Below are 23,140 nucleotides of genomic sequence, written 5' to 3' on the forward strand. Positions count from 1 at the left end.
GCAATGAGAGTGAGAGCCTGCCTCACAATCAATCAATCAATCAATCAATCAATCAATCAATCAGGTGGAGCAGATACTATCCCTCACTACAAGTGGGAAACTGGATCTGAAGCAGTATAGGGAGCAGGATGAGGACCTCACGGGCAGGTCTCTTAAAATACAGTGTCAGATGGCCTGCAGCTCATGTCTCGGGCTTGGTTTCCATGCCTGGATTTCACTGCCAAGGACTGTGCCTTCCTCAGGGGCTCATTCCCCTCGAGTTCTGGGCTGACCCCAGCAAGAGGGAAGGACAGATACAATGCATTCCAATCACACAGCCTTCCTTCAAGAATATTCATGAAAGCTGCTGACACTTAACACTGACTTTCACATTTTAACAGACTACAAAATAAAATATCCAAATTGTGCAAATGCAGAAAATGAAGCAAAAAGTCAGAGGGATTCATTATTATTTCCTAAAACAAGAAAACATGCAATTAATACCTGTGTGGACCACATGAAGCACTTCACACACAAATGAAGTAGAAAGAACTAAAAAGTATTTTCTCCTCTTTATCTTAGACACAAAATTACACGTGTGTGTGTGTGCATGTGTATATGTGTCTCTGTGTATTAGTTCATTTTCACCTTGCTGATAAAACATACCTAAGACCTGGAAGAAAAAGAGATCTAATTGGACTTACAGTTCCACATGGCTGAGGAGGCCTCGGAATCATGGCAGCAGACAAAAGGCACTTCTTAGGTGGTAGCAGCAAGAGAAAATGAGGAAGAAGCAAAAGCAGAAACCCCTGATAAACCCATCAGATCTTGTGAGACTTATTCATTATCATGAGAACAGCACAGGAAAGACCAGTCCCCATGATTCAATTACCCCACCCTGGGTCCTTCCCACAACACATGGGAATTCTGGGAAATGCAATTCAAGTTGAGATTCGAGATTTGGGTGGGGACACAGCCAAACCATATCACTATGAGAGAGAGGAAGAGACAGAGAGAGAGAGAGAGAGAGAGAGAGAGACATAATATAGAACTTGCATTTATCAAGCACTTATCACGTAGGAGGCGATGCTGGAAGTGACGAGTTTAGCAAAGTTAACTTGATTCATTCCGTTCAACCCAAGGTAGTGGATACTCATTATTTCTTCCATTTGATGAGGAATCTGAGGTCACGAAAAATAAAAAAGCTCACCTACATCCCTACAGGTAGTCAGCACAGAGCCAAGACTAGACTCAAGCTGGCTAGTTCCAGAGTCTTCTGGTCACCCTATGCTATCCTGCCTTCAGAGGGAAGGGACAAGTAAGAAGAACAAAGGAAGATGTGGAGACAACAGCAGGGGCGGCCAAGCTTTCTGTGAAGAAGCAGAGAGTAGAATTTTAGGCTTTATGGGCCATATAGTCTCCATCCCAACTACTCCATTTTGCTGGCATAGTGCAAAAGTAGCCACAGATAGCTTATAAACAAAGGTGTGTAGGGCTGTGTTTCAATAAAAGTTTACTTCAGATCTCTCTGGAACTTCAATAAAAGTTTTAAAAATTTAGTTATGAACACTGAAATTTGACTTTCATGCAATTTTTACATGTAATAAAACATTATTTTTTGGGTTTTTTCCCCCAAACAATTACAAACATAAAAACCATTCTTAGCTCTCAGGCTGTACAAAAAACATGACAGGCCAGATCTGACCCTCAAACCACAGTTTGTAGACCCTTCATATTAGAGACAGTTTGATGCAGGGGAAATTGTCTCACCTTTAGTGTGAGACAGGCCTGGATTTCAGCCCGTGCTCTGCCCCTGTGAAAGCTCTGAAGCCCTGGGCAAGTTCTTCCACAGCTCTACACCTCAATTTCCACATCTGTAAAATAGGGATAACACCCACTTCATCAATGTGTTTTGAGGATTAAATGAAACTAGATGTATATTAGGCCAAGCATTGTACTGGATACAGGATAGAGAATTTATTTAGGAGTCCGTTTACTTGATAAATCACTCGCTGAGTCCTGTTCTGTGCTAGGAACTATTTTAGGATGAAGACACAGCTGTGAAAAAAAAAGCTGATACAACTTTGTGCCCTCATGGAGCTGACATTCTAGTTTCAAGATTCTTTTTTTTTTCCTTCTTTATTTCTTTTTTTTTGACACGGAGTTTTGCTCTTTTGCCCAGGCTGGAGTGCAATGGCACAGTCTCAGCTCATCGCAACCTCTGCCTTCCGGGTTCAAGCAATTCTCCTGTCTCAGTCTCCTGAGTAGCTGGGATTATAGGCATGCACCACCACGCCCGGCTAATTTTGTATTTTTAATAGAGACAGGGCTTCTCCATGTTGGTCAGGCTGGTCTCGAACTCCTGACCTCATGATCCACCTGCCTCAGCCTCCCAAAGTGCTGGGATTACAGGCGTGAGCCACCATGCCTGGCCGTTCCAAGATACTTCTAAATATGAAAGCAACCCAACTTTTTATCATGATTCTTAGTCCATCCAGGCTGCTATAACAACATACGTTCAACAGAAATTAATTTCTTGGCTGGGTGCGATGGCTCATGCCTGTAATTCCAGCACTTTGGGAGGCCAAGGTGGGCAGATAACTTGGGGTCTGGAGTTTGAGACCAGCCTGGCCTACATGATGAAACCCCATTTCTACCAAAAATACAAAAATTAGCCAGGCATGGTGCCAGGCACCTGTAATCCCAGCAACTTGGGAGGCTGAACAAGGAGAATCACCTGAACCTAGCAGGGAGAGGTTGGAGCGAGCTGAGATAATGCCACTGCACTCCAACCTGGACAACAGAGTGAGATTCTGAAGAAAGAAAGAGAGAGAGAGAGAGAGAGAGAGAGAGGGAGAGAGAGAGAGAGAAGGAAGGAAGGAAGGGAGGGAGGGAGGGAGGGAGGGAGGGAGGGAGGGAGGAAGGGGAAGGAAAGGAAAGAAAAAAGAGAAAAACATAGAAAGGAAAGAAACTGATTTCTGACAGTTCTAGAGGCTTGGAAGTCCAAGATCCCGGCACCAGTAGATTTGGTTTCTAACGAGGGCTCCATCTCTACTTCCTATATGTGCCTTCTTGCTGTGTCCTCACATGGTAGAAGGCAGAAAGCAAGTTCCCATGCACCCGTTTTATAAGGCACTGATCCTATTCATGAAGGCTGGATCCTCATGACCTAATCACTTCCCAAAGGTCCCACTGCTTAATACTATCACCTTGGGAAATAGGTTTCAATGTATGAATTTGTGAACATGGGGATTATCAACAAACACTGCAACCATACCACATGTATAGACTCTGCCCGTTGAAGAATGAGTCAAGAAATTGGGTGGGTGTTCTGTTGTTGATCAACTCTTGCCTATTACCCCTCTGCAGTGATGCAAGAGGAATCTCATATACGTGATGCAAGTGATTTGTGCTTTCAGCTGAGAGTAGCACTGTATCCATTCCAAAGCTCCAGTTAGCCTCGGTCCCTGATGATCTGCGGGAATTCCTACTTCTCTCTTTAAAAAGAAGGAACATGATATGCTACTTCCAAGATTAGGATTTTTCTTTTTTAAAAGAGGGAATAATTTAAGTGGGGCGCAGGGGAAGACAACGGAAAAGGCTGACATCTCCTGAGCATGGCTCAAGAAGGCATAATTCTTCCACACATATAAGAATAAAACTTCTTAACTCATCTCCCAACACACTGATGCAGTGGCCCAAAATAGGCTTTCAGGCCAGTCACCAGGAGAAATGTTGCCTTGTGGGCTATAACTCACCTTCTCCCAAGTAGGTCCCTGGGGCCCTCTGTGGTGATGAGCAAATTAATGCCAAATGTCACTTTGTAATGACCAAGACCCAAGAAGTGATCGCTGCTGCACTATTCACAGATACACTTAGGGCAGGTGGCCAGAAACAAACCATCCAGAGATAAATGAACAGTTGGCGCTCCACAGCAAAGAGAAAAAAAAGGTTTCACAGCCAAACACATATTTCTCTGTTGCATTAAGGGAAAGTCGTGAGATGGCAAGCAGGCTGTATTTTTAAAGGATGAAATACAGCGAGGCTGCTTCCACACTGGCCAGCCTGAGAAGCACACTGGTGAATCCATCCCAAGGCAGAGACTTCTAGAGCCTGAGAGTTGGCTTCATTGGAGGTAGGTGCGTTGGGGAAAGCTGATATCCTTTTACTCCAGGTAAGTGGCAAATAAATCTCTGGGAACTTCTGGCTCTGGCATTCTTCTCATCAGTAACGACAAAGCTAAAAATTACGATCTACATTTGAGTGCAACAAAATGGACTGGTGGCACTTCCTTCTTTCCTTTCTCTCTCTCTCTCTGTTGACAGCCCCATCACAACATCTCTGCAAAGCTATGACAACCTCATGGTAAGTAACAAAATCAACTGCAGCCAACAAGGGTTGATTAAGAGGCATTTCATCACTGCATGGTCTTAAAGAGCATTTGTTGTTCTTACCTGTCCTGTACTTATATCCCCTTCTCCCCATTCACCTTTGCGCAATCCCTCTTCTCTGTACACTTTGGGGGAGCCTGACCCCACTCCTGAATTAAGGGGTGAGCACATGGCCCTGGATGGACCAATCAGAGATGGCCACATGACTCAGGTCTGTCCAATCTGCATGAAGCCTCACGCACTGATCGGAGCTTTGGGGAAAGAGAATCACTGTTGTCCTGGTCTTGCTGAGAGGACCAGGCGTTTTTAATTTTTTCAGAGGAAGTCTCGCTCTGTCGCCCAGGCTGGAGTGCAGAGGTGCGATCTTGGCTCACTGCAACCTCCACCTCCTGGGTTCAAGTGATTCTCCTGCCTCAGCCTCTCGAGCAGCTGAGATTACAGGCGTGCACCATGTTTCCTCCAACTGCTGGCTTGCTACAGTGTGGAATGGAAGATGAATGCCCCAGAAGACCAATGTAAGGAAAGCAGAGCCAAGGGATGGAGACAGAGCATGGCTCGAAGAAATAAGGCAAGCCCATGAGAGTTGAGCAGGGCTAAAAACTGTTTTGTCTCTCCTTGTTGTTTGATAGTGTTTCAAAGCCCTCAGGGAATACTGCAAATAGCTTCTCAGGCTACAATAATTTCAGCTCCTACTTTTATGATCAGCAGAATAAGGGCATCTAAGAATGACTTTTTCTCAGGCTGTCACCTCCCCACAGCCCAGATGGGACTATATTTAAAGACCCAAGTCTTAGCAGTCCAGGGGCTATCTGTCATCACAGACCCTCTGTGGGACCCTGGGTAGGGGAGGTCTGCAAGCCTAAATATCCCCTCCTCCTGAGTTCCTGTCCTGTCCCCTTTGCCTGGCCTTCTCTGACTGTTCTCATTACATTATACTTCATGGAAAGGGGCATATGTGCCTTATATGCTGGATGGTAAGCTGGGGACAGAGGCCTGTCATCTCTTGAGTCCACAGGAAGTCAACTGAATGGCTGCATCTGCCCCCATTATCTTCTCTGAATCCTCAGCATAAGGACTAGGGTTTGCCATATAGCTGGTTCTGAATAAAATTTACTGAATAAATAAATTAATAAAGAGATCTCACCAAACAGACTGAAGGTCCCTTGAGAGCAAATGTAGACTTGTGTAACTCTGATCTTCTAACAGGAAGATCAGAATAGCAGAATACTTTGTATCTACCAGAGATACACTGTATCTAACAGAGACCAAAATATATTTGTTGAATGAAGACAGATGCCCCATTAGCAGTAAAAAGTAATTTTAAATCCACTTACAACCAACTGGTACTATTTGTAATTCACCCTGGGAAGGAGGATGTATATATTTCCTATTTCTTGCTTTCTTTTTTCTTCTTTTTTTTTTTTTTGTCTGAGACGGAGTTTTGCTCTTGTTGCCCAGGCTGGAGCACAGTGGCGCGATCTTGGCTCACTGCAACCTCCACCTACAGGCTTCAAGTGATTCTTTCTCACTGTCTTAAAGCCCTACTCAGATATAATGAGGCCTTGGCCTGTACTATGTCTTCCAATTTGCATTATTGATCTAAAATATAACTTACACAGGCAATTTCTTAATGCAAGTTATCAGAATTGGTGGAGAAAAATGTGAATTACAGCCATGATTTCAGATCACCACATTATAAGTAAATAATAAGTAATAAGTAAATAATAAGTAAATAATGTGGGGATCTCAAATCACGGTTGTAATTCATATTTTTCTCCACCAATTATATGTATATGGAAAATGGGCCCACATACAACATGTTTTAGAAATTGTGGTATCGCAAGTGGGGCCTCAAGCTGATATCTGAGATCGTCCTTCTATAGTCTCCCTTATTCCCAAACATGTAGTTGCAATCACAGATTTTTTTTTCTAGAGTTAAAAGGACAAATGCTCGCAAGTATATATGCAAAAATACATACACAATCAATCACAGATGAAATGCAAAACTTGAAAAAATCTGAGGAAGAGAAATGGAATTTGAGTGGCTTTCTTTTTAGTCTTTTCTTTTTATACAGTTATGACACCTTTTAAAAATATTTATTTATTTATTTATTTATTTATTTATTTATTTATTTATTTTTAGAGACAGGGTCTTGCTCTGTCACCTAGGCTAGAGTGCAGTGGTGCAATCATAGCTCCTGGGCTCATATCTCCTCCCACCTCAGCTTCCCAACGTGCTGTGATGACAGGCATGAGCCACAGCGCTCAGCCAACATCTTTACAACAGTAAGCACTCCATCTCCCACCTCAGCCACCAGTTGCTGGACAGAGTCTCCTGGATGAATATTAACAAGACAGTACGTACAGGTAGCCATTTCACACCAGCTAGACCTGAAGAAGGGAAGCTGCAAATCCAGAGATGAAGATCATAACAAACGCAGTCGCTCTTGAGCAAGACTGAAAGTGTGGATACTCTAGAAGCATAGACAGGAGAACCAGAAAGGAGCTAAATCAAACACTCCTACGGCAAAGAAGGTAGCCAGGAACTTCCTAATGAAGTCATCCTCACACATAAACATCAGGAGCTGGGCTCTCCACAAGCTGCTTCTGCTGCCTTGGGTATAGGAGGAGGTTAATGGACCAGGTGCACAGGTACAAAAGAAAAGTTGCTCAGGCAGAGCCACACATCAAAAGCAGGTCCAACACATTTCAAAAGGAGAAAACAATGTCACTTTTTTCAATATGACATGGATGCACTGAGAAGGGATGGTGGTGCCATAAAGGATGGCCACCACCTTTGTCATGCATTCTGACTTCTAAGGAATGATTCAGACCTACAAGCCTCACTTCAAATTCTAGGCAGTTGTCCTAACTCGTCTTATCCTTATTTTCTCTTCCTGAAAAACCAATACAATCCCACTCACAGCATAGGAATAAGGATAGCACAAATATGTGGGGATCTGTGTACAGCACCTAAGACAGCATGATATCCAGTAGACATAAAATAAATGGTAGCTATTATATGGTAATATGATGCTATAATATGATGGTAGCTACTCTCACCATCAACATCATCTTAATCAGCAAGATGGCTTAGGGTCAAGGTGGACTTATGACCCACCAGTTGAAGGTTAACTATCATACCATTAACATATCATGAATTCCTATTTAAACAGAGCCATATATGCCCAGAAGTAAAGAACTATTTCTCCACAATCCACACCTTACTCAAGGTCCCCAGGAATTTGCATTAAAGATTTCTTATCTTTTGGCAATTATCTGTAGACCACTGTAATTTTCATGACCAGGTACCATTTCTATAATGTCCTTGAGAGGTTTATGCATTAAAAAGGGAAAAGAAAAAGACAAGCAACAGAGTTATATGGTCCATCATAAAGTTTCAACTGAGTTTCATTTTTTAATTATATCTCCTTATAAACAAACAGTACAATATCATCAAAGTAAGACTCCACATTGACTGATCCCCAAGGCTCTGTGGTGTGTGAGGTAGGTTAAGAAAGACCAGGCCCAAGTCTAATGTAGCCCACATGCTGTAAACATGAAGAAGTCAAAAGAGAACTGTCCTTGTGCTATTCCTCTGGGTGGACAATTGTTTAATAGCGTGGCACAAGAAGAATAATGGCTCTGTCCAGTGTCCATCAGTCTTCAGGTGTGACCCAAACAGAACACAACTCTCCATACAAAAGCAGATGATACGTCCCTCCCATTGCCTGGCTTCCTGTGCCAAGATCTCAGTGAATTATTCAGGACTCATAAAGCAGGAGGCTGGGTAATGTACAATGGAGTTGGGATGGGGGACCAGGGGGAGATGGCAAGTCTCAGAAGAAACTGCTCAACAAATGCTGGTTAAAGTTTGTTTTTTTGTTGTTGCTTTTTTTGGTTTTGTTTTGTTTGGAGACAGAGTCTTGCTCTGTCGCCCAGGCTGGAGTGATGTGTTGGGATCTTGGCTCACTGCAACGTCTGCCTCCTGGGTTCAAGCGATTCTCCGGCCTCAGTCCCCCAAGTACCTGGGATTAAAGGCGCACACCACCACTCCCAGCTAATTTTTATATTTTTAGTAGAGACGGGGTTTCGCCATGTTGCTCAGGCTATTCTCGAACTCCTGCCTCAAGTGATCCACCTGCCTCAGCCTCCCAAAGTGCTGGGATTATAGATGTGAGCCACTGTGACCAGCCTTTAAAGTTTGATTGATTGATAGATAGATAGATAGATAGATAGATAGATAGATACATACATACATACATACATACATACATACATACATACATATAAAATTAGGTAAGAGGATGCTGAGAATCACTTATAAATAACAATGAGATCAGAAACAAAGACACCACGAATCCCAGCATAGATAGTGTGGAAATTCATGAGGCCCTAGGAAAAATTTCAATGGAATCAGCCAAACAAGGAAGTCCAAACTAGATCAGAATGGAGAGCTATGACCTTAGTCACAATATGGTACTTCTCTGCTTAGAGAAGCCAGAAGGATTTATCAGAACCCACTGTAGATCAACAGTGGCTATAAACATTTATGATTAACTGCAGTTGGTTTCCATTATAAAAGGAATGTTCCCTATTGGTCCTTCTTGTTGTCTTCATAAAGGTGAAGAACTCCATTAAGTACTGTAGGCAAGATATTAGTAACCAGGGTGGGCAGGCAATGTAAATTGTCCCCACCCTTAGAAAACATGGGATTTTGCCTTGATGGATACTCATTTTTCTCTGAGCTATACATTCTACAAAGATCCAGCTCATCAAAGATGTTCTCATCCTGAATCCAAGGTGAATCTCATCTTGAATCCAAGGCCAAGGGTGAGCTATTGACAAGACAAAACGGGGGGAAGCCACAGTTTTGTCAATAGGACATGGGATATACTTTCCACGTGTCCCCAAATGATTGACAGACAGTTCCTGTTTCCTAATGACCATCGATTATGTATTAACAACATCGCCAGCTTATTTTTGAAGGCATTACCTGCCAAGTGGACTTCTAATAAATACTTTTTTAAAATACATATTGTGGTCATTTCAGTCATCAAGGAAATAAAGCACAATTTGGATAGAAAGAAGTCACACTTCATCAATAAGTCCCAGAGCAGAATGAGGAATTTCAGGTTCAAAACATAGATGATAGCAAATCTCTTCCATGACTGTAGCATCAAGGAGACACAGGTATAAAAACATAAGTAATCACTTGTGATGATAATTTATATGAATTGCACATGATATATGTCCTACAGTACCTGAAATGAATATAGACATGGCAACAGACAGCAATCACTATGAACATTACATCTTTATCACTTCCCTTTTAATTTTTTTTTTTAATTTGTATTGTTAGAGACAGGACATTGGAGTGCAGTGAGCAATTATAACTCAGTGTAACCTGGAACTACTGGACCCAAATAATCCTCCTCCAGCCTCCCAAGTAGCTGGGACTACAGGTGCATGCCACCACACCTGGTTAATTTTTATTTATTATGTATTTTTTGTAGAGATGAGGTCCTGTTATGTTGCATAGGCTGATAAAATAGTTTTAATGTTAAAAAAATATTAAAAATCAGTGGTAAATGCACCACAGTGGGAACAAAACAGAGTACTAAAGTCCTAAGAAACCTTCCCATTTTAATTAGGTTGCTAGTAAAATTAAATTCTCCACATTTATGATATTTGTCAACTCACCAGAATGCTAAACTTGCAATCTTCAATGCTTTGCAAGGAGTCATACAGCTTAATACTCACTTGTTCATATGCATGTTACCTACCATGGCCTAGCCCTTTCTGGAAGCTAAAAAAAAAAAAGGTCAACTGTCTCCATGGAATTTAAGGTATTAAGAACCTCGGCCGGGTGAGATGGCTCACGTCTGTAATCCCAGCACTTTGGGAGGCTGAGGTGAGTGGATCACTTGAGGTCCGGAGTTTGAGACCAGCCTGACCAACATGGAGACTGAGGCAGAAGAATCACTTGAACCCGGGAGGCAGAGGTTGCAGTCAGCCGAGATTGTGCCACTACACTCCAGCCTGGGTGACAGAGCAAGACTCTGTCTCAGAAATAAATAAATAAAAATAAAATGGAATATAGTCTGTCTTCTAAATTGTTTCTTCTCTGCTAATAACTGTAAACATTTTTCAAATATTCATTGGTCTTTTGTATCACTTTTTAGAGTTTTGCCAATTGTTCCATTATTTGTTAGTTTTATTGGAGCTTGTTGATTTGAAAGAGCTGTTTACTTCTTCAGCAGATGAACTATCTGAACAGACAGTTTTTCAAAACTCTATTTCTAACTCAAACACATACTTATAGAACTAATTCAAAATTGTGCTTCTTTTATTAATGTGGTGCTAAATTACTTTATGAGTTCTTAAAGATTCTTATTTTTGGCACGTCTGAGGTAAGGAATGAGAAGTTCTCTGTTTCCATATGTGAGCGCTAGTAACACTGTTTGCAGGCCAAACACATGTTTAAAGCAGGCAGGGAAGTGAACTCTGTAAAGTGGAGATTTGTGGAGTGTGATAATGAGGCAAGTCGTTATGTTCTAACTGGTATTAACTGTTCCATAAATGTTTCTTTTACCCTGTAAACTTTAAGGTCAAGATAATATGAGGAGCACTTAAAGTAAAGAAAAGCCATGTGGGCCTTGGCTAGGGAATATGCCTTTTTTTTTTTTTTCGGAGGGGGGAATCTGGAATACTCTTTAACTGTCGAATGAACACATAAAAGTACATTTTCTTCCCTATCATTTTTGCCAAACTCAGAATGAAAACAACTGGGCTAGATCATTCACCTTCTAGGCAGTTCCTAGGAATTCCATGGAACTGTCAAGGCCTCCAAAAGGGTTTGTTTTGCTTTTCAAAGCAGAGCCCTGGCAAACACACCATAAACTTAGAACAGACTACCCCTCATAGCATCCGAGTGGTAATCTAGTTTTCCAAAGGACAAGATCATCTCTGAAGACATTTTAGTTTTCACACCATAGCAATATGTTAATACCGAAAAAGAACATGTTGGCGTTAAATCTTCCAGTGAAACTACATTCAGTTTTTATAGCCTATTTTTAAATCCCTTGTTAGTCCCACCAAATGGAGAGCAAACAATACATGGTAGAATTTGCTAGTATGTTAAATAAACAGTGGAATTTTTTCGTTATTAATGCTACAATATGACTGTTTTGTTTTTGTATAAGTGGCTAATATAATTTTTTAAACTTCCTTCAAACATCATTACGAAATGTGAAATTAATGGAGCCATGCCTCTGAAATAAAATATTTTTAATTATAGGGACAATATTTTAATAAACGAGCAGCTCAGAAGTCATAATTGTCAAACAATTAACAGTTTTCCCTACATCATACTTACATACAGTATGAGCTGGATTTAAATACAGTTGTTTTTCTAGGAAACAAAGTTTGTGAGATTATATATATATATATATATATAGTCTCTGATGTTTTTTAGGAGAATTAAAAAATATTGGAAACATATTCAGTTCCTGTTTCTAGAAAGCAAAGAAAATCCTATGCAAGACAGTGGCTATTTGTCCCAGGTCACACAAATGAGAGAGTATCAGAATCTAATTCTTAGAAGGCCAAGAGTTTTGAAAGTCATCAAATCACTTTTCCACTCAAAGCAGCAGAGCATGAGTGATAACTGTTTCAAATCTTCCAAAAGAATAAAGAATCTGTGATCTAATTTTTTTTAAAGTCTCCCAATGCAGAAGGAATGGAGATGGAAAAAACCGCTGTGGTAGACATCAGATTCCATTCCTTGGTTTAAATTGTGTGGTTGCAGTGGGGAATGAGGAGAGTAAACAGCAGTGCCTCCCACGGAGCTCCCTGCAGGTTCTCCTTGTAGGAGTGAGATTTGGCTGGTGATTTATACTGTTTGAGACATACCCAAAGAGTCTTGTGTCACTCAATCCCCAGCTCCATCCCTGGCTCGGAGGAGTCTGCGCCGCCTCATGGGAGCCTGTAACTGTCAAATGGCATTCCCCGAATCCATCAATACTGTCTGCTGCCAAATAAACACCCTGCTGCTCTACAGGTTGCAAATATTTCAATCGTTGTGCAGATCTGCAGCAGCATCTGCACAAACTTGGAAAGAAAACTCATGTAATCTCATGGCCTTATTTACCCTTCCTACGTAAGAGAAACACACATGCCTAAACCTTCACTTTCCAAATGTTTACTAGAAGATTAGAAAAACAACAGATGACAGGCAATGTGTCAGCCTAGGAGAATCACAAAAATCATTCTTTAAACAATCTAGTAGCCAGATGAAGACCCCAGGCCAGGAGCCTGTATGTGGTTAAGAAGATCATGGGGCGAGCATTCCTTCTGATTGCGGAGAAATGTTAAAGACACGGCCTCAAGTCCAAAGCCTAATGTGCCTTGGCCTCACCTGAAGCAAATGCATCTAGACCTGTCTGACCCTTTGAATCCCAATGCAAGAGATTAGGGATTCCCTGTATAGTTGTTCAGTCTGTATACTGAACAACTGTTGGTCAACATTTACATAGACTACGAAATGATAGAGACTTCCACAGGTATGCAACCACAGATGACAGCTGGCGTGATTCTAAAGGGGGGCGTCTGAGCCAACCTACTACCATTCACCAATGTTCTGCTCTATTCTCTGTTCATGTTTCTGTTCATCAACCATTCATTCAGTCATTCAATAAGTATTCACTAAATGCAAATGAAATGTCAATCTCATCCAATCCTTCAACCACCGTATTTGGCAGACACTAGTCTTCCCATGAGTTCCATTTAGCAAAGGACAAAACTGACGCCCAGAGAGGGTCATTACATCGTCTAGGAGGGTCACAACACTGTGTTCTCCAAGTCTGAGTCCAGTACATTTCTCTCCTGGACTGAGCTGCCTGGTTTATCGGAGCAAAAATTTCCTTTCTCAACAATGAATTTAAGAGTCAAGTTCTCAAGAGAAGCTGGAAGGTAGGGTCAGAGAGATGACAGCCAGAAGTGAAGCGGTAGAGGCCAGTAGGTTTACAAACCAGTGCTGTGGGCTGACAGGGGGTGACAATTTCCAGCTTTTGTTCCCCTCATTTAGGAGAGGCATGAAATCACACGGTGTGGTAGACAGGCCACACAAGACTGGAAGTCTGAATTGTGCTCATTTCATGGAGTAATTGTGTAGCCTTGAATGAATTACTCCATTTTTTTTTTTTTTTTAGACGGAGTCTTGCTCTGTCGCCCAGGACGCACTACAATGGTGCAGTCTAGGCTCACTGCAACCTCCGCTTCCCAGGTTCAAGTGATTCTCCTGCCTCAGCCTCCTGAGCAGCTGGGACTACAGACACGTGCCACCATGCCCGGCTAATTTTTGTATTTAAATAGAGATGAGATTTCACCACATTGGCCAGGTTGGTCTCAAACGCCTGACCTCGTGATCCACCCACCTCGGCCTCTCAAAGTGCTGAGATTACAGGCGTGAGCCACTGTGCCTGGCCGTGAGTTCCTCCTTTCTTTGAACTTTAAGTTCTTCAATAAAATGGAAATAATAAGACCTCATAAAGCTACTGGGAGGAGTACGTGGATTTATAAGAACTGGAAAAATGTCTGGCTATTGTGGATGTTCAATAAATGGTGGGTATTACTATCACTGACTGTTCTTTGGATGTGTTCTACTTGGGTGTGTCTCTGGCATCTCAAGTGTACATATTTTCCTAAGTGGGCTGTGTGCGTGAAGGAAGGAGATGCCCTTCTTTTGTGCCTCGCCTTTCCCAAAGGACATCAGGAGAGTAAACATGCCCTCTATAGGGCCGAGAGAGAAAAATGTAAATTCTTTTGGATAAGTTAGCTTTTGCAGCTACCCCTCTCTTTGCTATGACTTCTGTTTCTCCTCTGCTTAAGCAACAAAGAGAGAAGTAACCGCAAATGCTAATTTATCCAGCGGAATTTACATTTCTCTTTCTCGGCAATATAGTTTCTTAGTGTCTTCCAAGTTTTTAAATCCTTTAGGTTTATTCACTTATATTTATTTTTCCTGCTTCTAAAAGGTTGCTGTTCTTGCCCACTGTTTTGGAAGTAAGAAAACCTAGGAGCTGTTCTGTAAGCTCATAAACATAACGTGCCAGAAACTGACTAGAAGGACAGCAGGGGGACGGGGGATCTGAGTGTGCCAAGACAGTTATACCCTTATTGGTTATGGCAAATGTTAAACGGTCTAGAAAATCAGAGGGCTTGGAAAAGACTTGTAAAAATAACAATGTGAGAACTGAGCATAAAGGCCAGGAACATGAAAGGGGAAGCCGTGGGTGGCACATGTTGGAAACTGTGCTGGAAACATCCTGAACTGCTCTTGCAAAGTGAGGCCTCTTAAGCAGTTCCTGCAGTCCTCCTCCCAGCCCTCCATACCAGGCATGGCAAGATGTGCTCCCAGCCTGTGGGCAAACAGTGGGTTTTCAACAACCTTGACTGGGGCTGAGGAATGAGAGGTGCATATCAGAGACTACACCTAATGCTTTCCAAGAGGGCTCTTAGAAAGGGAAGTTGGCCAGACGCGGTGGTTCACACCTATAATCCGAGCACTTTGGGAGGATGAGGCAGGCAGATCGCTTGAACTTCCGAGTTCAAGACCAGCCTGGGCAACACAGTGAAACCCCATCTCTACCAAAAAAAATATAAAACATTAGCCAGGCATGGTGGCAGTGGCACGCACCCGGGTGCTCGGGAGGCTGTGGTCCCAGCTACTCCGGAGGCTAAGGTGGGAGGATCACTTGAGCCTGGGAGGTAGAGGTTGCAGTGAGCTGAGATTGCTCCACTGCATTCCAGCCTGGGCCACAGAGTGAGACCCTGTCTCAAAAAAAAAAGAAAAAGAAAATAAAGGAGACGGAAGTTGGACAGCTGCCCAAACAAACGTCTGAGTGATGGAAGAGAAGTGGTGAACCTCTAAGTAAAAAGATAACATGGATATTTTGGGGTGGGGTGGGGTGGGGATTAATGATCAAGAGAAGAATTCAGCTGGGTGTAGTGGCTCATTCCTGTAATCCCAACACTTTGGGAGGCAGAGGTGGGAGGATTGCTTGAGCCCAGGAGTTCAAGACTAGCCCTGGCAACATAATGAGCCCCCGCTCCTCCACACTCCACCCCACCACCAATCTCTACAAATAGTTTTAAAAAAAAAATTAGCTGAGCTTGGTGGTGCACACCTGTAGTCCCACCTACCAGGCAGGAGGATCGCTTGAGCCTGGGAGGTTACGAATGCTGTGAGCCATGATCATGCCACTGCACTCTAGCTTGAGTTACAGAGCAACTCATTGTCTCAAAATTAAAAAAAGAATTCTTCATGAAAGACATTTAAAAAGACCATCACACGGAGACCTCTCAAAAGTTGTACTAGCTAAGCCACGCTAGCAAGACCAGATTTTCTGAGTAAGCAGCTGTGCGATGAGCTTCCTGGTTGCGCTCAATTTGCACGGCAAAATGAAATGCCTGTTGAGTTGTACCAGAGGAATGCAAGGCCGGAGGTGGGAGGTGTACGCCGAAAGCACGTGCAAAAGCTTGCCACCTTACATTTTTCTTTCCCAAGTCACCATGACATAGCTCCTACAATTAATCTCTTGGGTTTTATTTAGTGAATTCCATTTTAGTTGAACGTCATACTGTTTACTCTGCTCTGGGACTCTTTCAAAGTAAACTGAAGTTTTATGGTAGTAAAGTTAAATATCTTATATCTAATATCCTAAATATATTTAGGATATCTTTGGAAGACTCATTTGAATCAACCATTAAACCAACACTGTTCGAACAGGTTCATGAAATCATGGCATTCATAGGTCATGAGGAGATGGCCAAAGCACAAAAGTGTGACACTTCCGCAGATACTGGGACACAGTGATGACTTCCATCATCAGTTCTGCCACTTACTAACCCAGTGATCTTGAGCAGGGTACACAACTCCTTTTTACACCTCAGTTTCAGCTATAAAGCAAACATCATCATCATCATATCTATTCACGGGGTTTCTGTAAAGGTTGAAAGTCAAAGCACGTGCAAAACACTTTGTGCACGGACTGGTAAAATAAGAGTTAATATGTATTAGATATGATTATAATTATTATCATTACTATTATTAATAAATGACTGGTTTCAGACATGCTAAGTATTATATGATGTGAAGAGTATTTATAACCTTAGAAGCATGACCTTAAGTAAATTATTTAATTCATCTGAACCCCAATCCCCTCCTTCAGTGATATAGAGAGAATACCAAAAATCTTGCAAAAATTAAAAGACACAAGAAAGTAGACGCCAAATTCATCTTTCCTCTCTTTCAAATCAGAGCTGGAAAATTTGAACAATTATTCCGATCTAAACAGAGGGTATGGTCCGACATTTATAAAGGGCCTACATAAATAGATGATATTACTGCCACTGTTTGCGTTTCTATCAGCCCCTATGCTGACTAATCAATAATGAATGTTGTTTAAACAAATGGTGTAATTTTCCAATCTGTGTTGTTCTAAACCGACCTTTACTCCTTATTGCCATTTGTAATGCATGCATAATTCAATGATGAAGCCGAGGGAGAAGTAAGGATGTTGGTCTAAGTGGCCCTTTTTGGGTTGTTTTTTCATGATTCGCTATAATCCTATAAATAATCCAAAGCTTGTCATTGTAAATATGTATTGTGTTATCTAGAGGTATATTCAGTGGCTAAAATAATAAAAGCTCGTCTGCCTCTCCTGGAAATCCCAAGGCATCATGAATCGCTGGTAAGATGTATTCTAGAACGTGAGAGCCCTTAAGTAGAAGGAAAAATAAAGGCCATTGTCAACACAAATGCTAAAAGAAATGCCTAAAGGGAATAGTCATTTGCCATCTGGGAAAGGTGGCTGCTAGTGTACTTGTTTGGAAGACAAGAAGGATGATTCAAAAGGGATTTTTGTTCAGGTGGTGGAGAAGTTTGTGTGTCTGTATGTCGATACATACCCACATAGTTTTTAATAAATTATCAATCCAGATGTTTACAGAGTTAACTTGTCAATTTTAATTCATTTCTGTTATTTGTTTACACATACCTCCACCTGACAAATATATACAAAACAATATCTGTGTATGCACATATACGTATGTACGATTTTTTAAAAAATAAAGCATAAATCAGGAGGTGCTCAGAGCTAGCTTCTGTCCATTCTAACTCGTCTGCTCTTTGTTCACTTGCACACACTCACTGTGCAATAAACCCTTTCAATATGGGAGACAAGTGCAAGATGCCCCTCTTTCCCCAAAGGGCACCTCTGTGTGCTCCCTCAGATCATAGCTGATGACATGTCAATGAAACAGTGCTTGCTCTCATCCCGGAGATCAAAATGAGGGCTTAACCTGCAATTTACTTTACAAGTCCCATGACACTTGCCACATCTTAAGACTTCATTCTAATCTTCCCGGCTGAAAAAAATAATCAAATACTCCAACAAAGATGTATTGACAACTCTTAATTAACCATGCTAATGGAGGGAAGAGATAGCATGGATAAATGAAATCCACACATAACCCAAAACCTTCCTTCCCCATTAATTTCCAACTTCTTGACTAAACCTTACTGAGATAAGTGGGTGGGGAGTAGAGAGAGGCTGACTAATCCTTCAACAATAGAATTACTTGATGTCTACATCTGAACCATGCCAATCACCTGTTGGGACAAGGGAACAAGCAAGGAAGTGGCCAAGGACACCATGTGTTCCCAAAGCATCCGGGTTCAGTGGTAATGTCTTTGAATCTTGTTGGGTACAAGTAAATATATTTCAGGTAGCTTTTAGAATGAAGTTAGCTGGAATAGTTTTGCAGCAATAGAAGCTGATTTGATGTAGACCTTCAGGTTTCTTAACTATTTATTGGTGCTGCTTAGTTGGATGGAAAGGAGAGGAGGGACTGAGAGAGGCCTGGCACCTGTACAAAGTGAAACAGGTAATGCTTTGTAATAAGCAGCTGACGGCAATGAATAAGGGTTACAGAAATGGCAAAAGAGGGCACCAAATTAACCAAAACCAAGGGAAGATGAGGAAGCCAGAGTATTCATTAAGGGACCAGATGTACTAGCATTTATGGAAGACCTTCTGTTTGCCACAGCCTATAAGAACATACTGTGATGAGGTACCATGAAATATGACCTTTGAATGGAAACTGGGTAAAAAATAAAGGTAGGCTTCTTCCTCCTCCTCCTGAAAACATCTCATGCAGTCACATCAGACGAGAAGAGCCAGAACTAGGCAAGTTATTCCACTCCCTGAACCTCAGCTGCCTTGGTTGCCATCTCTGCACCTGCAGGGTAAACACACCCCATAGTGGTAACATAAGCATATCCTTAGAACGATCCTGTGTGGGAGATGCACCTGAATGTGTGGTCCGAGCTGGGGAATCCAGGAGTGACCAACCCGGAGATTGGTTCCTTATCTATAACAGACATCTGAGCCCGATGCCTGTCCCACGGAACACAGGCCAAATGGGCTTGAGGTCCTGAGTCTGGAGTTAAATGAAGGTTGCCAGGTAGAGGTTGTTAGGAGGAGGGTGTTAAGTGACAGTGTGATATAAACCACATGACATTTGCAGGTGGTTATGGTTTTCCTGCCCAGCCCACCACCACCACTGGACTGTAGGGAGGTGGATATCCTGTCCAGCCTACCACCGCTGGACCATTTCTGTATGTAACGTGGGCAGTTGTACTATCCAGCCCACCGCCACTGAACTCTCTCCCCTATATGTAAGCTCCTAATAAAACCCCAAGTCTATTTGTTGGCTCTGAGTGTCGTCTTCAGCTCTTAAACCTAGTGCCTTGCCTATTGAGGTTAATAGGGGTTCAGCATGACAGCACCTCCACCTCCCCTGGCACAAAATATGTACCCAGTAAGCAGTTCTTACAATATCAATAGTTTCTATCTGTTGGGCACTGCCAATGAGCCAGGCATGTCAAATGGAAGATCTCATTTAATCTTGCCAAAAAAATATATATATATATAGTTTGTTGTTGTTCCTTCTATTATAGAGGTGGAAAAAAAAAAAGGCAGATGGAAGGTTAAATTATTTGTCTCAAGTTACACAGCTAGGAAGGAGCAGAGGTAAGAATCAAACCCCGGCCACCCAGCTCCAGAACCGAGCTTGTGACCCTAACATTGGTATTTCTGGAGCTCTCACTAATGTGACAGATAGGCGTTGTGCTAAAGAAATGATCTCTGTGTGTTTTCTCATTTAATATCCACACAGCCCCACAAATTAGAAATGACTACGGTTATACAAATGAGGAAGCTGTTCTTGGAGAGGGGCAGTCAGCTGCCAAGGTCACAGAGCTAGGGAGTGGGGGAGGGTTGCCCAAGGCCAGGTCTGTCCCTCCAGGTGAAGGTAATGATTCAGAACACAGGTCTGGAGTGGGTTTGAATCACTCTGTGTTCAGCTGCTCACTGGGGACCTGGCCTCAGCCCTCTGATTACTGTAGGGCTTTATTACTTTCTGAATTCTCTTTGCTATCGCACTCGCCCTTTCCTCCCATTTCCCCTTCTGGTGCCCCTTCTCCCCTTCCAGGCCCCCAGTCTCCAGCCCCCACCCCACAGCCATCTCTGCATTAAATGTCTGTGGAATGTTCACCGTTCAAAAGCCACGTTCTAGTTTGCGGCTTTCAATTCTTGGAAGAAAGGGGCCATATAAATACAAAAAATCAAGTCCCAAATGTTGAAATGATCATTTTGGTCCACCTAAGTTTATACAAAAACATTTTCCACGCTCTGATCTCCCCAACTCACACTGTTGGGTAGCTCAAGCTCCAGATGAATGGCCTTCTCACCTGCACGCTGAAACCAGCCCAGGCTGCTGCCACATTAAAAACTCAGCCCAGGGGCTGGGCGCAGCGGCTCACGCCTGTAATCCTAGCACTTTAGGAGGCCAAGGCAGGCGGATCACGAGGTCAAGAGATTGATACCATCCTGGCCAACATGGTGAAACCCCGTCTCTACTAAAAATACAAAAAAAAAAAAAAATTAGCCAGGCTTGGTGGCAGGCACCTGTAATCCCAGCTACTTGGGAGGCTGAGGCAGGAGAATCACCTGAACCCAGCAGGCAGAGGTTGCAGTGAGCCAAGATTGCAACACTGCATTGCAGCCTGAGCAAAAAGAGCAAAACTCTGTCTCAAAAAAAAACACTCAGCCCAGGCTGCTCCTGAAAATGTTCCTGGCCTCAGAGTCATGTACTAAAAATTAAGGGGATTAAGGGAATTTTAGATTTACATTTAAAATAAAGGAGAAACTCACTGGAGAGGTTAACACGGCGTGCACTGGAGGTAGCTACCATCACTAAGCATTAAGGTAAACAATACGAGTGGCATTCTGGACCGCACCGGGCACGGTGCAGGAGCCCCTGGAGGAGGAAATGAGAGTGTGTCAGCGACCTCATGAGGCAGCACAGCTTTTCATTAAGACCTGCAGCTCTGGGGGCGGACTTCCTGGGTTCACATCCACAACACCTCCACCACCACCACTCCATGAGCTTGGGAAAGACATTGAACCATTCCACGCCTTGTCATCTATAAAATGAGGCATGAGGCCAGGCACGGTGGCTCACACCTGTAATCTCAGCACTTTGGGAGGTCGAGGCAGGAGGATCACGAGGTCAGGAGATGGTCTTCCTGGCCAACATGGTGAAACTCCATCTCTACTAAAAATACAAAAAAAAAATTAGCCGTGCACGGTGGCACACACCTGTAGTCCCAGCTGCTCGGGAGGCTGAGGCAGGAGAGTCGCTTGAGCCCGGGAGGCAGAGGTTGCAGTGAGCCAAGATCGTGCCACTGCACTCCAGCCTGGTGACAGAGTGAGACTCTGCCTCAAAACAAAAAGAAAAAAGAAAGAAAAAAAAAGCGGGGGGGCGGGGGCATCAGTACTTCCTCAGAGGGTTGTCCTGAGGACTGAACGATGTCATTCAATTTACGTTGATATGGTTTGGATCTGTGTCCCCACCAAATCTCATGTCGAATTTATGTATGTATGTATGTATGTATGTATGTATGTATGTATTTATTTATTTATTTTTTTGAAATGGAGTCTCGTTCTGTCACCCAGGCTGGAGGTGCAGTGTCATGATCTCAGGTCACTGCAACTTCCATCTCCCAGATTCAAGCAATTCTCCTGCCTCAGCCTCCTGAGTAGCTGTGACTACAGGTGTGTGCCACCACAACTGGCTACATTCTTGTATTTTAGTAGACATGGGGTTTCACCGTGTTGCCCAGGGTGGTCTCAAACTACTGAGCTCAGGCAATCCTCCGGCCTCGGCCTCCCAAAGTGCTGGGATTACAGGTGTGAGCCACCACATCCAGCCTTCATGTCAAATTAAAATTCTTAATGTTGGAGGTGGGGCCTGGTAGGAGGTGACTGGATCATGGGGGCGGATTTCCCATGCATGGTGTAGCACCATCCCCTTGCTGTGTGGTGAGTCAGCTCTCATGAGATCTGGTTGTTGAAAAGTGTTTAGCACCTGCCCCCTTGCTCCCTCTCTTGCTCCTGTTCGCACCATGTGAGATGCTTTGCTTCCCCTTTGCCTTCTACCATGATTGTAAGTTTCCTGAGGCCTCCCCAGAAGCCAAGCAGATGCCAGCATCATGCTCCCTGCACAGCCTGTGGAACTATGAGCCAATTAAAGGTGTCATTTAAATAAATTACCCAGTCTCAGGTATTTCTTTATAGCAGTGCAAGAATGGACCAATACACACATAGAGGGTGGAGCACTGTGCCCAGCCCATGCCAACACTCCATCAATGTTAGTACTTAGCATCAGCATTATGTTGCATAGCTGGTGATTGATAAACACGTTACTCCCTGCAATAAATGCCCAAGCCTTGCGAGATATGTGCTTCAATCCCCACTTTACAGAGAGTTATGGATCACCAGGGCTCCACTTGCAGTGGGGTTCTACATAAGTGTACTCTTTCCGCACATCTTCAGTAAGGTATGAGTCCTCCATCAATGCCTGCTTGGGTGAAGAGTATGGGTGGGTGAAAGGTAAGGGAACAAGTGGAACCCCATATCCAAGGTGGGCACAGTGTGGACCAGAAGAGCATCCCTAGGACAGTGAGGTGATCCAGGGACTGACCTGCCCCAAGGCCAGAGATGCAGGAGTGGAGAGTCAGATGGAACCATGAGCTTTTATAAGGGGCAGGGGGCAGGGGTTGGGAAATTGCAGAAGGAGCGTTTGAGCAGATGCAACAGATCCAAAGGAAATAGAGATTGCAGTTGAAATTTGGGTCCAACTGGTCCTATTAGCGGCATTCATGTGTTACCTCCCTGGTCAGCTGTACACTCATTCAGGATTAGGACTGCATCCTTACCAATGCTGAGTCCTCTCAGATTCCCCAGTGGCACCTTTTGCACGCATGGCAAAAAAAAAAAGGTGGGCATCAGCAATGGGAGCCATGTCCACTAGGTGCAAGTAATAGCGGGTGCACTGTTCACCAAGGACTTAAAAATATTAATAAAACTGACCAAAGCTCAACTGCTTTTTATCATCACCATGCTTGGTGATCCCAAACAACGCCAGGGAAAACATATTCCTCCCGCTGGGGGGCGCCCACGCCCATTGCACCCCGTCTTGGCACTGCCATGATTTTCCACACTGCACTCAACAAATATTCTCTGAAGGACTGAAAAAAAGGGGGCTGGGGAAGGGCAGAAATCCTGTTGATTTCTGAGCAGCAAACACATAAACATAACTGACATTCAGATACACAAAATACATCTTTCAAGGAAAGACGT

At 43.1% G+C, this 23,140-nt stretch overlaps 1 protein-coding gene across 10 annotated transcripts in view; it reads right to left on the reverse strand.

The window, feature by feature from the left end:
- WWOX (WW domain containing oxidoreductase) overlaps positions 1-23,140 on the reverse strand; it is a 1,119,479-nt gene that overhangs the window by 949,779 nt on the left and 146,560 nt on the right. The window contains exon 6 of one of the 10 annotated variants that reach the window (XM_031657878.1): positions 975-1,853. The exons of the other annotated variants lie outside the window; for them this stretch is intronic. Within the exon in view, the coding sequence (XP_031513738.1) occupies positions 1,752-1,853 (102 nt within the window). The 3' untranslated portion in view covers positions 975-1,751. Of the gene's footprint in view, positions 1-974; positions 1,854-23,140 lie in introns of those variants that run through there. 10 annotated transcript variants of the gene reach the window in all.

This window comes from Papio anubis, chromosome 18 (assembly GCF_008728515.1).
Source record: "Papio anubis isolate 15944 chromosome 18, Panubis1.0, whole genome shotgun sequence".
NCBI classification, from domain to species: Eukaryota; Metazoa; Chordata; class Mammalia; order Primates; family Cercopithecidae; genus Papio; species Papio anubis.